Below are 16,687 nucleotides of genomic sequence, written 5' to 3'. Positions count from 1 at the left end.
AGACCCTCACAGGCTTTATGCATTTCAAAGACCTTGCAACAAAAAGAGTGCATCACTAGTATCCACAGGCACAGGAATGTCAACATGCAGGCTTATGAGGTCATCGCATCACATGTCCTGATTCAGCCGGTAGCAGCGGCGTTTGGATCAAAGTGGAGTAGAGGCTGTCGTGGCATGGGACACAACCGCCAGCCAGCCATTTTACAAGCATAGTAGCAGCGAACATCTTTTCTGCAACATCTTTGGATATAATACATCGTTATGGGTCAGTGTGGAATTACTTCCTCCAAGACCGTCCTGGTCTTTCTGAATCTTATTTTCTGGGTAAGTCTTAGGTTTTATTTTTACATTTCTGACCAACGATGCGTCAAACGCCAAGCTAACGTTACCCTACGCAGCAAATAGCCTGTTTACCACGAGCTAACTTGTCTGGTTATCGGTGATACCTTGCCAGCCAGCCAGCCAGCGAACGAGGAGGCAGCGCACCTCAATATACGTTAGCTAGCTAGCTAGCTGACTCGATTTTCATCTTTTTATTTAATAGATTAAGATACGTTTACATATTTATACAATTTATATCAACAATAAGATTGTGTTTTCACTTTTGTCTGTAGTGTAACCTTTAACCACCAGAAACAATAGTTAATGTTCTGTTATCTAATCGTCATGCTAACAAAGCACAGTGTAAACAATAATGTGAACTTGATAGAAACGCAAGCCTACCTGGTTAACCTTTGCCTTTTTTAGTCAGCTGGGGATTTGTTTTGTTTTGTCCTAATTCAAGGTAGTACCATTTGAGGCCGAATGGTTTAAAGTTCTATGTTCTTAGCCACGGATCCAAAAGCCACTGTTAGCTTCGTGGATTTGGTAATGTCAGAGACGGGAATGTTATCAAGAGGGCTAGCTAGTACTAGCAATCCTCCTGTCTGCAGCGGACAAGCAGGCTGTGTCTACAGTAGTGTATCAGCTAGCTCTAGCGGCAAGTGAATGTCAGCAGGTGGAACTTAATACCAAACGTTTTGCAACATAGGCCAGAGAACGAGTTGCTCAAAGGTCTGAAATCACTCCAAATTTCATGGAAATGGCTTTGGAAGGGTGTAGCCTACTGTGTCTGGAGGATTAAGTTGTCCGTAGAAGACTAATGTTACCGCATTAGGTGAGCCACCCGCAGCAGCAGCATCACCGCCACAACATCGTAGCTTTTAAGATAATAAATTGGCCAGCTTGGCAGTATCTATCTGTGGTTTGGGCCACATTTTGACTGTAAAATCGAATATGTAATAGGAGGGACAGCTTAAGTGATGCTGTGACTGGCAGGTTGTTCTGCGATCCAACTAGCTGTTGTAATAGTTCCACTGGATGCAAAATGTCCGATCACTTCATGCTGAATGTCACACTCACTGACTTGATCACAGTGACAGAAAAAGCATGTGTGACCGCGACTGAATTCGATATATGAACTCTTAAATGGGTCAGATTCGCCTGAAATCCTAGCGATGAGCATGTGTTCAGCGTGTGCTGTGCTGTAATGGTGTTCCACGATGGGTTTTTGTACGCCCTCCACCTCCCATCACCTCCGATGACCACTGGTATCCCTCTTCGTTTTGAGTACTTACAGAAAAAACTAGGCCACTGCGGTGCTTTCAATGCACCCCTCTGCCCCTCCCCTCATATAGAGCGTTTGTTGTCATGACCTGGTGGTTGTTGGCAGATGCGTTTTCATTCAGCATGGCAGTCCTCGTGTATGCATTAAGAGAGATAGACGTATTTATGCCCTACAAAATAAGACTGTGGTGTTCAGTGAGACTTAAATAGTGGTTCGCTGCAGTCGCCGGACTATTAACTAGCAACTATTCAACCACCACATTTGGCATTTTACTTTTTATTTTTCATCTTCTAAGGATGTCAATTACAAACATTCCAATCAGGCAAGGTTCAAAAGATCCTAACATAAATTTAAACAAAACTTGAAGATGATTGTGGGAACACCTAGGGAGAGTTCCGGATCTCTCCTTGACTCTTGTTAACATCAGGTTTCCTTATCAGTTATTATAGCATTTTTCTGAATTTAAAATGATGGACACATCAATTTGGTAGTTCCATTCCAGTTATTGTAGTATTTCAGGTAGTCCATTAACGAAGTCTTTTGTATGACACTTTTCAGGTAAAAGTTCATTCTCATGCCTTTGTGGCATCAGGAGCATTTAAGCCTCAAAATTCTGTTCTCACAGGTTTCTCTGTCTGTTTCTGTAGGCGGCGGCTGGCATCCTTTGCTATGTGGGGGCCTACGTGTTCATCACCTACGACGACTACGACCATTTCTTTGAGGATGTGTACACACTCATCCCTGCCGTGGTCATCATTGCCGTGGGTGCACTCCTGTTCATCATTGGTCTGATTGGCTGCTGCGCCACCATCCGGGAGAGCCGCTGCGGTTTGGTCACGGTCAGTGGGACATTCATCAAAGCAATACCTTATGGAGATTAAAGCATTAAATTGGCCTCAACCCCAGTGTTCTGGTACACAGGACTCCCATCAAGGATGAAAGATGTTTAATGTTCCTCCATTACTACAAGTGATGCTGGATTTTAGTATTCTCTATCACTTTTTTTTTTTTTTTTTTTACGCACACACTTTGCTGAATAATTCAGTGGTTCTAGAGCCGCTACATCATACCAAAGACTTTGAGGTCTTAAGTAGGAAAGGCAGTGTTATCAGCTGCATGTCCATGTGCACTTTGTTAAGGAAAATACAACAGTGGGCTGTACAGTAAGCTATGTGTTTACATTTGTATGTGAAGCTCACCTTGGGTCTGTACTGGCCCCTAGTTCATTTAAAGGTTATAATCTTCACCATTAACAATGTCTTCATCCTCCTTTCCAGTTTGTCCTCATTCTGCTGCTGGTTTTTGTGACTGAGGTGGCGGTGGTTGTGCTGGGATACATCTACAGAGCAAAGGTGAGGCCCCATCCTGAATAGAGTCACTAGTCACAATGTTTGTCAAAGGTCGAGTTCCCACACCTTTCTTTGGTTTGAGGTGGCATTTTGGCATTGTGGCATCATCTTGCCAAGGCACATGTCTGCTATGGCTTAAACAGAGGTGGAGCTTATAGATCTTTATCGTTTTATCTACAGGTAGAAGATGAGGTGAATAGGTCCATCTCAACCGTCTATAATGAATACAATGGAACGAACACTGATGCCCCGAGCCGTGCTATCGACTATGTTCAAAGACAGGTGAGTGTGGCTTTTGATTAGTGGGTTTAGCTGGTTTTCAGATGCTTATCTATGACCACAGTGGAGGTACTTGTTAACCTAAGGTATGGAGTCGACAAGGCAATCTGCTATTTGATTGTGACAAAGCACTGGTTTCTGAAAATGCCTCCAGCTTCACTGCTGCGGAATTCACGACTACTCGGACTGGAGGAACACTCGCTGGTTCAACGAGTCTCGCAACAACAGTGTGCCACTCAGCTGTTGCAAACCCAACGTGAACAACTGCACCGGCTCCATGCTGCGTCCTGGAGACTTGTACCCTGAGGTGAGCAGTGAGTTACTAATGTGGAGTAACACACACATTGCACACCTTCATTTAAAAAAAGAAAAGCCTTAACTGCTTTTTACCTTAATATCTTCTCTTATCTCTCTTATCCAATGTGCCACACCCTCTTCTTTCATCTCTAGGGCTGTGAAGCACTCGTTGTGAAAAAATTAAAGGAGATCATGATGTACGTGATCTGGGCTGCTCTGACGTTTGCTGCCATCCAGGTAACTGATTCCTCCTCCATGGAAACAGGAGGTTAAAAACAATTAATCTGTTCCTGCACACCTTTTCTTTCCCTTTTTCTCGGCCAAACAAGGAAGACTTGTCTGAACTCAAGCTGTCACTTCCTGTTATCATGTCTGTGTCTGTCTGTCTGTCTGTCTGTCTGTCTGTCTGTCTGTCTGTCTGTCTGTCTGTCTGTCTGTCTGTCTGTCTGTCTGTGCATGTGTGTGCGTGCGTGCTTGCGTGCTTGACACTTGATTGTCAATTTTTCCTGATGTGTTTCGGCTTTCCTGCCTTCTCTCTGATGTGTGTGTAAGAGGTTCAGGGGCTCCCAGCAGCAGCAGTCATGGAGAAGGGAGAGGGGAGGGACGCTCTATGCACTGACCTCATTGTGTCAGGCCTCTGAGTCTTCAGTCAGTCAGATGAGAACAGTCATGAGGAGCTGCCACTTCCTGCCCCAGCAGGGAGGGAAAGAACCCCTGACTCATAGGGCGTCTCGGGCTCTGCTGGCAAACAGTAAAACAAACACAAATCAAAAAGCCTCCCGGTGTCATAGTTAGCCCAAGCTGACACGCATGTCCACTGCTCCCCTGGCTTTGAGTTTAGAGGGAATGTGCAACATGCTTGGTTGTGGTTTCAGTTCATTACCTGTATTTGTTTATTTTTTATGCCAAACAAGCTGGCCAGCCCTTTCAGTTTGTCAGTATTTCCCAGAGATGGCTCCTTGGATAGAGGGATTTGTCATCACGATTCCTTGTGTTAGTTGTTTACTTTTGAGAAAGGAAGCTGTGATGGTGATAAGAGGACGTTTTTGTTGTTATCGTTATCGTTGTTACTGAGCAGATCAGAGTCTGGGAGCAGCGGGAGTTGGAGCTGAAATGAAGGCTTGCTAGCTTGAAATGGCTGAGCAGGCAGAGACTGCAGCCCACACACAAGGAGAGGATTTAATTCGGGCGACTCACAGGAATGCACTCACAGCTAGGTATTAAGCCTCCACTTCTTAAGCAGGGCTGCACACTTGACCCTCCAACTCCCGTTTTGATTGCTCACACCCTCTCAACAGAGCATTTAGTGTTGACTACTACTATTGGCAGTCATTTTAGTTTACTGTGGGTTGGTAAGTCATCCCTAATTTTGGCACTTGCTTTCTGATATAGCAGGTTCTAGAGCTGTCAGCATTGACTGTCTGTATTGTATGTGGATTTGCTGCAGCATTTCTGTGAGTAGTGCTTTTTCCACCCAGCAAAGGCGAGCGGTGATTGTAGCTGCCTGACCTGCAGTAATTCTAGAGGCTCTTTGCAGAGGAGGTTTCCCTTTTGTTCTTGCTGATTGTGTGGGTGCGTGCAGTCTTTATCAGTGTGCCCCCCCCCCTCCTTCCACCATCCCTGAGATCACAACAAACAGAATTGAAGCAGGCCAGGCTTTCTACTCAAGCTTGTGGTTGTGTGTGTGTGTGTGTTTGTGTGTGTGTGTGTGTGTGTGTGTGTGTTTGTGTGTTTGTTTGTTTGTTTGTGTGTGTACACATCACTGTGCTCTGACTAGGCCAGCAGTGATTCATCTGCCTTTATAAAAATGGGTGACTTCAAGTAGTGATCTTGATTCTGAGCTAAATAGTTGACATGTTCTCTATGTCTTCTTTTACCTCACTCTTCCATGCAGTTTTCTAACGGTCTGTCTTTCTCTGTTCTCTGTCTGCCTTCTCTCTCTCTCTCTCTCTCTCTCTGTCTCTCTCTCCCCCCCTTCCTTCTCCTCCTCTAGATGCTGGGGATGCTGTGTGCCTGCGTGGTGCTGTGCCGCAGGAGCAGAGATCCTGCTTACGAGCTGCTCGTAACTGGAGGAACATATGCATAGAGCTGACATTTATATATACACACACACACACACACACACACACACATATTCACAGGCACACATACACACATATACCCCTATGGTTTAAGATTGTGCCTGTGAAGGTCAGTGAGGCTTCTAGCCCTCAGTTTCGCTTTCCACTGCTGTTGGCAGTAAACCCACCTCTCACTGAGATGCTCACTCTATACACTGGTGACGGGTGACCTATTGACTATACTATTTATTTACATGCTGTATGTAAGACGATGTTTTATACTCACTACTTTTATTTGTTCTCCTCAAATGCTACAAGCCAAATTAAATGGCAGTCAACCCCCCCACCCCTTTTCTGTTTTTGAGACGAGGCATTGACACTGACTACTTTAATTTAGATTCTTTTTACGATGGGGGGGTGGGTGATAAGAGAGCATCAGTCTTCTCTTGTGAAGGAAGGCAGCGCTGGAGGGAACTAAATGTGGAATTTCCGCTTTCCTCATGCGTCAGTTTGCACTATGTGTACGGCTTTTGGAATATTTTATAAATATTTAAAAATGACTTCATGTAAATAGTCAAGGCAAGGATTCCCCTCGTCTTGCTCTCCCTTTCTCTTTTTTTCTCTCACAATCACTCACAGACCTAAATCCATGCGTGTGTGCGTCATTATAAAAATAAACGTGCTTGTTCTTCATTCTACCCACCAGCACAACCTCATCACCAGCATCTCTCTGTTCAGGAGTGCTGCTGTAGGAGTGCTTTGGGTCCATGAAAGTCATCTAAAATGTGTTCACACTGTATTCATAATCTTGTTCAGTTTGGAAACTGATCTGTCTTTTAACAAAACAAACGTTAAACGAACAACAGAACTGAGAACTAATTTGGGGGAGATCGCTTCTCTTTTGATTCAGACGGGCATCTTTGGGAATATTCTACATGCACTACATATTATGTACTAGAAATGTTACATTTAGTTACTGTTCTCTTTTTTTCTTGTCCTCCCTTGCTTCTTGTGTGGAGTTGAGTATACTGCTGAGATGTAGATTTTAAAGTTGATTTTTTTTTTGAGAAAAAGAAATGTAGCTCCGTAGAACATGAACGTTCAACTTAAGATGAATGTAAATAGATTAAGGGGGGAAAAGACTTACTGAAATAAAAACTTGTAAATTTCAATTCCAGATGGCCTCTTGTATTTTGTGTTTCAAGGTGTAAAAAAAAAAAAAAAGTAGAGGGAGGCTGAAGGGACCCAAGAATCGACATCAGCTGTTCATGTGCTGGTATTTTTAGTATGGCAGTCTGTTCTCAAACATCCCCCTCTCTGATCACCTGATCAAGGTCTCACAGTATCCCCAGCATAGAAACACATGACTGGTCTTGCTTTTTAAGAATACCCCCCCCCCCCCCCCAGTCAAACAAAGCGCATTAGCTGAAAGCCTTATTGTGCCAGGGGGTCTTTGTATGTATTCAAGACCCAACACACTTGTTCAGTGTGTCAGTATGGATAAGGGTTAAAGTTCAGTGCTTTCCCAGGCTGAGTTAGCCTGAGGGGAATCTGTGTGTGAGGGTGCTGTTTCTTTCATGCCACTGGAGGAGTGGTTAAGGGGAGGGAACCTCCTGCACATATTCAGCTGTCACCCATCAGACCTCACTTGTACCAATGACTTGACCTGTTAAATGATATGGTGCATCTGTTTGGTTTAGACTCAGAAAGTCCGTTTTTGGCTGCCTCCACCATAGATCTGATACTCTGAGCACTGGGGACTTTTTCAAACTTGTATTTGTGTCTCACTGCAGACATGGCAGGCTTCTCAAGTCACTAGTCTCATGAGAGGTGGGAAACCTGATACCTCAGACACAGGTGGACCAGACTACATGGTCATCTGATGCATACAGGGCATGTAGAGGGTGTGTGTGTGTGTGTGTGTGTGTGTGTGTGTGCATGCGTTGAACTCCGATCATTGTTTCCAAGTCAGCTGTCCCCAAGCTGGGCTGCAGGCATTCTTCTGTATGCAGACGTGTCTACTGCAGCACTCCACACACCCGTCTAGTCTGCCAGGTCAGGGTGTGTGTATGTGCACACACCTGCTGAGAGGCTACCTTAGTAATGACATTGAAACATGCACAGTCATGCCTGTAGGGGTTTTTCTACTGCCTAATAGCCATCAAGTCAGTTGTTGCTCATGCTATTTTAGAAGAGCAAGTGCACTGTAAATATAGTTACCGCTTCGGTTTTATGTCTAAATAAGTAAATGCGTAAGCGTGCCATGTGAATATAACCTTGGTTTTCTGGCCATAAAGGAACAGTGCAGTTTAATTGTGGTAAAAACATGTTTACAGGTAACAGGTGTTAAAATAGTCAAAGGAAATAACAGTTTGAATATTAATGAGTTATTTTGCAAATACTCTTTATGAAGACTCAAGTAAGTTTTAAACTTAACTAGATGTTTTGCATCAAATACATTCACATAGTTTGTGCTAAAGAAAACCACAACTCCTTTTGAATTATTGACCATGCCATAAACTAACAACAAAAAACAAGAACATAATGACACACAGTAGTGATGGTTATGGCTGAGTTGAAATTCACCATGCCATGAACACAGAACAACTTAATTTAACATCCCCCCAACCTATGGAACAGCCTTTGCAACAGAATTATAACAACTCATTTTGAAATGTATACATTACATTAAAGAAATATTGAAATTCAACATTCAGTTCAGTTACTACTAGATCTAATGCACACTGACTGTGCTATGCCAGCCTGTAGTGCCTGCTTGAAATGAACTCCCTCTTCTCGCATAATATAAATATGTTACCCGGAATAAAACCTGCTGTTAAGATGGTGCTTTACACCTCTGAGTCAGATGAGCCGACACAGCTGATGAGCTGTAACAGGGCCCTCTCAGACGTCTATGTGTGTGTGTCCTCTCAGGCTTTATTAAGGTAGGATCCCGGGACGAGACCCGACTGGCCGTCCCTCTCCACCGTCCACCAGCCATCGTCCCCCTGGTCCACCACCACAACCATCTCCCCAACAGAAATGGATAGCTCATCTGAGCCCTGGGGAAATGTAAGCAAACAGGCACACACACATAGGGCATAGGATATGGGCAGTTAGATTCAGTGTCCTGTGATAATTATCTGTCTACTGCTATTTGCAGTTAATGACTGACAGGGGGATTCCTCCACTTAAACAGTAGTAGCCAGTTCCATAGGCCTACAGTTAATTGTGTTTATTTTACAGTAGCATGTATAAGGCAGGTAACAGTAAGCCCCCTCCCTCTCTGACCTTTCTCTATTTCTCACTAACACACACACACACACTCATCCAGCCATTCTCATGTTTCACAGCCTCTGAAAGCAAATATCCCAGAGACCTGGTGCCAGGTGAGCTAACAGGGAGTCCTGTGTTCAGGCTTTGCCTTTGCCTTACCTGAGCGATGTAGTCGTAGAGCGCCTGGTACTCCTCCACTGCTGCAACCCGTGGTGCTCCTCCTAGACACCCAGGAATTGACGCATACACCCCGTCTTCAGCTGAGGGTTAAAACATGGCTGTATATTAAATATATTATGCCCAGAGCCGGCGGAAACATTGACTTAATTCTCTAGGGGCATGTCACCCATTTAATTATTAAGGCTGATGGGGTCACAGGTCATCATCATACCAGGGCAAAGGTTATTTCTGCAGGGCATATATATAAATAAAGGGCTTTATATAGTATATCTATGATGCAAGGGGCTCATATTTTTAAGAGTTGGGCTTGGCTGCCATCTAGTGGTAAATGAATGACCTCTGTGACAGCAATGCTACATTCCCTGCTGTAAGTAAAGAACAATACAGGCATGTTTGGTCGAAAACTAGCGATAAGACAACCAAAAAGACATAAAAATCCTTACATACATCAACAACAGCACAGTTGGCACTGATGAAAGGCTTGCTAGCATGCTAATTAATGTCCTTTGGTGATATAGTTGGGGATGCAGTGTTGTAGAAACTTTTATTTATATTTTCAAGGGGGTTGTCCGACCCAAACCACAGAACTGCATAGTGCATAGCCTAGGCAGCTAGTTGGAATGACAGGTGTATTTATCTATCCCTGTATATCATGAAAATTAATTTGAAGACTCATTGCCTACAAAAATTGTTGAATACTATCAATGCTCAGATGAGAGACACTGCTTGTCAGGTTGCTACTTTAGTGTGCTATATATTGTATTTAAAAGATAACACAACACATTATACCATTCACTATCGGCACACAGCACAAGTTAGTACACATTAGATTTGGTTTCTTTCATCAGGGGACAATTCTCACCAAGAGGTGTAGCTGTTGACGCTGAACCATCGTTGACGTTGTTCCTGCTGCCACCAGAGCTGTTTCCTTGCAAAAGATTTGAAAACCTACATACAACATAAAAGGCAAAAGTGCATTTAAGAACATATAAAACGTTAATAAATAAAGTATATAAATCATCATCATCATTATTTATTCAGGAAGAAATGACTGAGCACAGCAGCAGCAGCTTTTGCAGCAATGCACTGATTGAGGGTACAGAATACACATAAACAATAAATAAACTAAACAAAAAGACAAAATAAATATAAAAAAATAACATAAAGTAAAAAAATTAATTCAGAGAAATAAAAAGTAGAGTGCATTTGATCAGTTAACAGAAAGCATCTAAGAACTTAAATTTGGTCTTAAGTCTAGATTTCAAACTGGCTACAGTTGGAGCACCTTTGAAGAAGAAGTTGGTCTGGGAACTGAACAGCATAGCAGCTAAAAGCTGATGTTAAATTCTGATAGCAGGTATTACCAAGAGTTTTATTTCAGTAATCTGAGAGGCCTAGAGTGTGTGTACTGTGTAAATATATCTGAAAGGTAATTTGGTCTTTCCTCATTTAGGGGTCATGACCCACATACCAGCAGCGCTTTAAATTAAATTCTGTGACTTAGGCTACTGAAAGCTAGTGTGAGAAAGTCTAGCTGAAGCTGTTGGATGTTTTTTTAAGAAGTGCCTGTGAAAAGACCATTACAGTAACATTTGCAATGGTGTGGTCAGGTCTGCTTCCCCTCGAGATAAGAACTTGGTCAGTAATGCTGAATATTGAAACATAATTGCCTAGTAGCCTCAAACTGCTATACAGACGTATTGAGCCGCTAGCATGTAAAGTGGTGTGTAACTGGGCGATGTCTGCTGTGAAATATTTTGCTTGCCGAGACACGACTCTAAGGTTTAGTGACTCGACTGAACACTGGGGGCCTCACGACAGCTGCTGTTAGGGACTTTGGATCCAGCAATTGACAGGAATGATACGTTACCAGTTGGTGGACGCTTTGGTCTAAATTAACAAAATATGGCTTAGAACTTAAATTTAGATCTTAAACCCCATCATCATTAGGTTAAAAATATGACTGTATTGTTAGAACGATCACTATAACAGCTTGAGCCATAGGAAATGTCTGATGTCAGTGAACTCAATCCACCAATCAGGGCAAAATGCTTAAAGCCTCTTCATTCCTCACCTTTTCATGACCCCTCCTCCAAAGCGCCCCGCAATGCCGTTGCTGTCCGTGCAAGGTTCCCTTTCGTAGTAGTTCTCAAACACAATAGGAACTAGGGAGACAGGGGTTGGAATTCAGAGAGCAAACACGTCCCATCAAACAAGCGCCTTGAATCGAGCAGTAGCAAGAGGCCAGGTTAGCCCATGGTGAACAATGTGCAGCTGACTCCATGACTGACAGTGACAGAACAAACATGTGGAATGAACAGGCAGACAGTTAAGTATTGTGGCTGCATAGATGCTCCTCTAGGGTTAGCGTGGGGTGGATTCTCACCTGGAGGGGTTGTCCCTGAGCTCTTTAGCTCAATGAAACTGTTGTTGTCAACTGTGATGTCACACTCCTCCAGGCTCAAGCGCACTAACTCATAACACTGGAACAGCAACGTTTTGTTAAGTTAATCTTGTCACCCCAATTAAAATCCATTTGTACTGTATGTGTAGCTAACGTATGGCCACTATCCTCAGAAACTGTACTATGGCCACATTCATTTTGACAATCAATAAGTATGATATTCACTTGCCTCGTCGTCCTTGACAGACTGCGTTGAGAACTGGTTGCAATGAACCCACATCACATTTCTCAGAATGTTGATGCGATCTCCCTCATGTTGCTGGAAGACCTGTGAATAACATTCAGGGGGCATGAAGCAAGTGTAGCAATGCATTTAGTTCATTTAAATTTTTGCACCAGCTGAAACTAAAATATTATATTCTCACTTCATGATGGAGCGACTGAATATATTCGGTATACCAATACTGGTTGGTATGATCAAATGATACATAGTGAAACATTTTCACTTTCCTCCCTTGAAAACCAAGCGAAACAATTCAGACGTACACAAACAGATCACATCTATTACCACCTCACACACCTGTGTGGTGGTTGTTAAGTCTTTGGACTCAAATCTCATTGATGGGAAAAGCGCCTGGCAACACTCAAAGTCCGTCCACAGACGCCGAAAAGTGGGCTTAAGGTATCTGGTAGGCAGTGGTTCAGGACCTCTAACCAGACCAAGGCACCATGCTTAAATTAAGAAATCCAGGTCATGTCCTCCATCTCTCACCTCACACGTGCTCTCGTGAGTTGATTCCCATTCCTGGCGAATCTTGTCAAGCTGCTCGATATTGGTCATGTACTGCTTCTCTAATAGCAAAATACAACAAATAAGAGTCTTTGTCTTTACCTCACATATAACTGATTAAAGATAATGTTTATTGTTGCATTGCACCTATGATATGTACAGTAGATGTTCTACATTCAATTTTAGAAAAAGATACAATAGGCAACTTTCACCCCATATCAGCAGTGAATAAAAACCACCTCTGTAGATTATCTAACAACTTGTGAAAGTGTGTACAAAGACAGATACTGCCCACCTTGCTCAAAATAGATATAACAGAATATTTCAGGGTATATACTTTTTCACATTTCTTCATTGTCTCCCACAATGTACTACTGCTTTTATGCACCCACTGACTATTGTGCACTGTGGTGAAATTTCAGACTTAACAGAGTGTGAGAACCATGTGATTCCAGGTGGAAGAGGAAGTAATGTCAATTTAACAGTTTGTTTCAACAGGCTTGGATTTCAGACATAGCAATACAATGGCCCACTTATACAAGATTGATACAGCATAGTATTTAAAGTCTTTACTGTTTTATGGAAATGGAGATGAATGGAAATGAGCCCTAGTGACTAGTGACTGTTTACGGCAGAGATAGTGACACACACACACACACTCTGCATTTTACCCCTCCAGGGTAGTGATACACACAGTGATACACACAGTGAAGCACACTAACCCGGAGCAGTGAGCTGCTTTTGAGCACCCGGGGAGCAGTGTTTGGGGTTAGGTGCCTTGCTCAAGCCATGGATGTGGGCATGGGAGAGCAGTGCTCTATAGGCAGTGCTCTTTATGAGCGGCAATTAGATTGTAACTGGGATTTACTGATGATGTCAGTGTTTGTCACCCATGTTGCTGAGGTGTAAGGAAGTGCCACACAACACACATCCTACGGTGCATACAGCAGGTATCTTTACAGCAACAGTGAGAGACACTAAGATCTGCATCTTTATACATACTGTATGTGCGTCACAGTTACTTTCAGGAAGTGATCTGATATTTGTAAAGTGATACTGTAAATATGACCATGGTTGATTCAACAGGGACACATACCTGCATCTTCTGCTGCTTCCCTGCATTGTTTGGCTTTGTTCTGGACCTGGTAAAACATAAACCTATTTTGAATCACATCTTTGAATTGCATCAAAATCACTTGCAAGAGGCCCGAAGGGTCCATGTTTCACCCTCAGTTCTCCTTTACAGCGGAAATGGCATGACGTGTTTTGATATGACAGTAATTACAAGAATGAGTCAGAATTGGTAAGACTGGTGGGATGAACAGGCAGTCAAGTGTACATTCAGAAATATTCCATGCCCTGTAACAGAATATAGATTTTCTGAATAGAGCTTTTGAGACGACTCAAAGAAAGCTATTACTATTACTCATTGTGTCTGACTTATATTTCACACCTCAAACCTTTATGGTCAACCTGAAACCAAGGTGGCAAGCAGCATTTCTCTTCATCAGTATTTCTCTTCACATTGATCCATTTTTGCTCTCTTAACCATGAGTTTGTCTCCTGCCCAGTTCAATGTGAGATGTCAGAGTGAGATGTGCACATCCTGCATACATTTTTTTTAGGATGTATTACCTTCTCAGCCTGTTTGGGCGTGGCAGTGGGGGCACTGTTCACCCTGTCAGCAGCCTGTTCCGCCTCATCTGCCTCTTTGCATTTCTGCTCGTACAGTCTCTTAGACTATGGTGAAAAAAGACAGGGGGAAAACACCAGGACAGCTATTTCAGATGATGACTGTGACACAGGATAGACATAAAATAGACATAGGTAGCAAGTCAGTGGTGTTGTGGGTGGCAACTGTTAAACAGACAGGATATGTGATGTTTCAGAAAAGCCTGTCCATACAGCCCGCCTCCTCCCGCCCCCACTAATTTGCACGTTCTGGACCTGGCACGTTTGTGCTTGCACAAGGTTGCCTGTACATGGCTTTGCACTAACGACTTTAGACACACACTTTCCTCTTCCTCTTCCTGCTCTGGCTGTTTCAGTTGTTTGGTAGCAAAGCACGCACACAAACTTGCACACACACGCACACAAGTCACATTATGGCACACTATGGATTATGGAAAAAAACAAAGGTGTCCTCTCACCTCCATTGTTTTCTTAAATAAACCAATTTTGTTCTTCTGTACCTTCTCCATGATCCCCTCAAACTGTAAGCAGGCAAAGTATTATCAACAATGCAAAGCACTCACACTCTTTGTCTATTAGCCTCTCCATGTAAGGCATAACCCATAAAGGAGGAAGTGAAAGAAGGACATAATTAATAAAAATAGAACACAGATTGAGACAGTTGTTTGCGTGCATGTGTTTAAATTGATAAACCTTTTTTCTCTGCTCTTTTTGCCGCTCTCTAAACTGCTCCATCCGTTTGACCTCTTCTTTGAGCATTCCTGAGAGTTGAATGTGCAGGTTCCCAACACTCTCAATCTCTGGTGGAACAAATGTTTCACACTCATTCAGCAGTGAGAGGCTACAATTCAAGGGTAAAGTCTTTCTAAACGTGGGTTCTTGTCACTCACGTGCTTTCAGATGATCAAATGAAGCTTTCAAAGTACTGCCAACATCATAAGAATGAAGAAAAAAGGTGAGATTTTCTGGTGAATTGCTGAGGCCAAAAGCTAGCTATTGCTTGCAACAAAGTGCTAGGCATGTTGTTGATCTGTCAATGCACTCTTAAACAATGTAAAATATCTGCAAGTATTAACGTGTGGTGCATATCTAAAAAAAATGATGTTTGCAGAAATACAGTGCGTTATAATTAGAAGACACATCTGTGAAAGCATGTGAAAGTAAAGACTGCTGCTTGATTGACTTCTGCAGAGCAAGTGCCCAACCTGATCTCACTTTGGCCCCCTGCTTTGCGAGCAATAGTCACCAACTCCTTGCCATACCTTTCCTCTGCCAATGCCCTATGGAAAAAGGAACACACTTAGTAAAGTGAGAAGTAAAATAACTGATTTACAATTTAGACCCAAAAGGAAAAACAACAGACAATCTAAAGGTTAAACTGGGAAACCTCACTGTCCCAAGACAGATCATTTGTTGTCTAAGGAACAATATATGGGCCTACATGCATGGAAACATTTCATTGATTCATCTGCATCATGGGTTGCTGTGTGTCCTCATGATCAAGCAATGCTAACTGATCTAACCACTGTTGACTATATTATAGAAATATCAACAGTTGTTTTGGGTTGCGGTAAAGAGTAGACAGATTTATTTTGTATTCTTTTTCACTTTGGAAATATTTTTTAGCATCTAGTATCTTTCTTAGGTATCTCAATCCATTCAGACTGACTGAACAGTCATAGACTGCATACACATTTCAGTAGGTTGAGTTGAAGAGTTGAAACCTCATCTTTAGGAGGTCTTCCATGTCCTTGCACATACGGCGGCCATCACACAGTCTCTGTATGAGTGCTTCATAGCCCAGGTTACTGCAGAAATCCAACCCCTGGAGACAGAGACAGATGCACACTGCTGTGTTCATGCTGTGTTTTTTTTTTAAACACAGGATCTGACATCGTCATCACCGATGCTAATCATAAACTTTAGAGAGGGACTTGCCCATGACAAATTAAGCAAAAGACATGTGTTGTTATTTACGGCTCACCAGCAAATAAAATGCAAAGCGCACATTTTCATAAGCGTTCTGTATCCTCAAAAACACTACTACAGTTTAGTGAATGGCTTCTCTATACTCTCTTTGAAGAGTTTCCCAGATCACTGAATACCAAAGGTCACAGATCATTATGGCAATGCATATGTTGCAGGTAAGAAGAACAGCTTTTGAGGTAACTAGCTGACACTAAATCTGACATCTATTTTAGTTCTAGTGGTAGTTCGTCTACTGTACTTTTCCTCCATCAAAATGGTAAATGATATAAACTACAGTAACGATGCAGTGAGGGAACACCTATAATAAAATGACATGTGTCATGATTCACACATCAAAAGACCAATGCCAAGAATGTTTGCAGTCATTTTCTCACATGGTGGTTACCTTGCCATTAGAGAATTTGCTGCACAAGTTAACCACTAAATAAAAAGATGACTACAAAAGTTCCTACTGGTTCACTTTCACACGCAAAGGTTGAAATGGGATTATGGCGCTGGACCTATTGATGCAAATTAACCCAGTAACTCTCTGTTGCTTTGTAGATCGAAGCTCTGACAACACTTGCCAGTTCACAGATCAAAGACAAAATAGGACATGACTGATCCACCACTCACAGGAAGTCCACAAAAGCCAACAGAAATAACCAATGCCAATGGCCATACTAATGATCCAATCAAACAAGAACCGAAATATGTAAAAACTGTATGTAAATGCCTTGATGCAAGTTTAACTAAATGTCAGTGATAAAGCACATAACGGAGCAG

General features: G+C 42.6%; 2 protein-coding genes across 2 annotated transcripts; one reads left to right on the top strand and one right to left on the bottom strand.

Annotated features, from left to right (window-relative positions):
* The first annotated feature begins 169 nt into the window (after positions 1–169).
* tspan3a (tetraspanin 3a) lies at positions 170–6,768 on the top strand. Its single transcript, XM_080842245.1, has 7 exons — positions 170–324; positions 2,254–2,445; positions 2,884–2,958; positions 3,136–3,237; positions 3,389–3,541; positions 3,685–3,768; positions 5,525–6,768. Exons 1-7 carry the CDS (start codon positions 262–264, stop codon positions 5,615–5,617), a joined length of 762 nt encoding a protein of 253 aa, XP_080698371.1. The 5' UTR covers positions 170–261; the 3' UTR covers positions 5,618–6,768.
* Positions 6,769–8,478: 1,710 nt separating this feature from the next.
* pstpip1a (proline-serine-threonine phosphatase interacting protein 1a) lies at positions 8,479–15,707 on the bottom strand. Its single transcript, XM_080842170.1, has 14 exons — positions 15,658–15,707; positions 15,139–15,213; positions 14,824–14,858; positions 14,627–14,733; positions 14,392–14,454; positions 13,877–13,981; positions 13,338–13,383; positions 12,224–12,303; positions 11,681–11,779; positions 11,434–11,530; positions 11,122–11,212; positions 9,910–9,995; positions 9,027–9,127; positions 8,479–8,653 (listed from the first exon to the last, which is right to left on the bottom strand). The coding sequence occupies exons 1-14, from the start codon at positions 15,690–15,692 to the stop codon at positions 8,522–8,524; spliced, it is 1,152 nt and encodes a 383-aa protein (XP_080698296.1). The 5' UTR covers positions 15,693–15,707; the 3' UTR covers positions 8,479–8,521.
* Positions 15,708–16,687: the final 980 nt, after the last annotated feature.

The sequence above is a fragment of the Sprattus sprattus genome (genome assembly GCF_963457725.1).
Source record: "Sprattus sprattus genome assembly, chromosome: 7".
Taxonomy (NCBI): domain Eukaryota; kingdom Metazoa; phylum Chordata; class Actinopteri; order Clupeiformes; family Clupeidae; genus Sprattus; species Sprattus sprattus.
The sequence above is the reverse complement of the archived record's forward strand: the minus strand, read 5'-3'. Positions and strand labels throughout refer to the sequence as shown.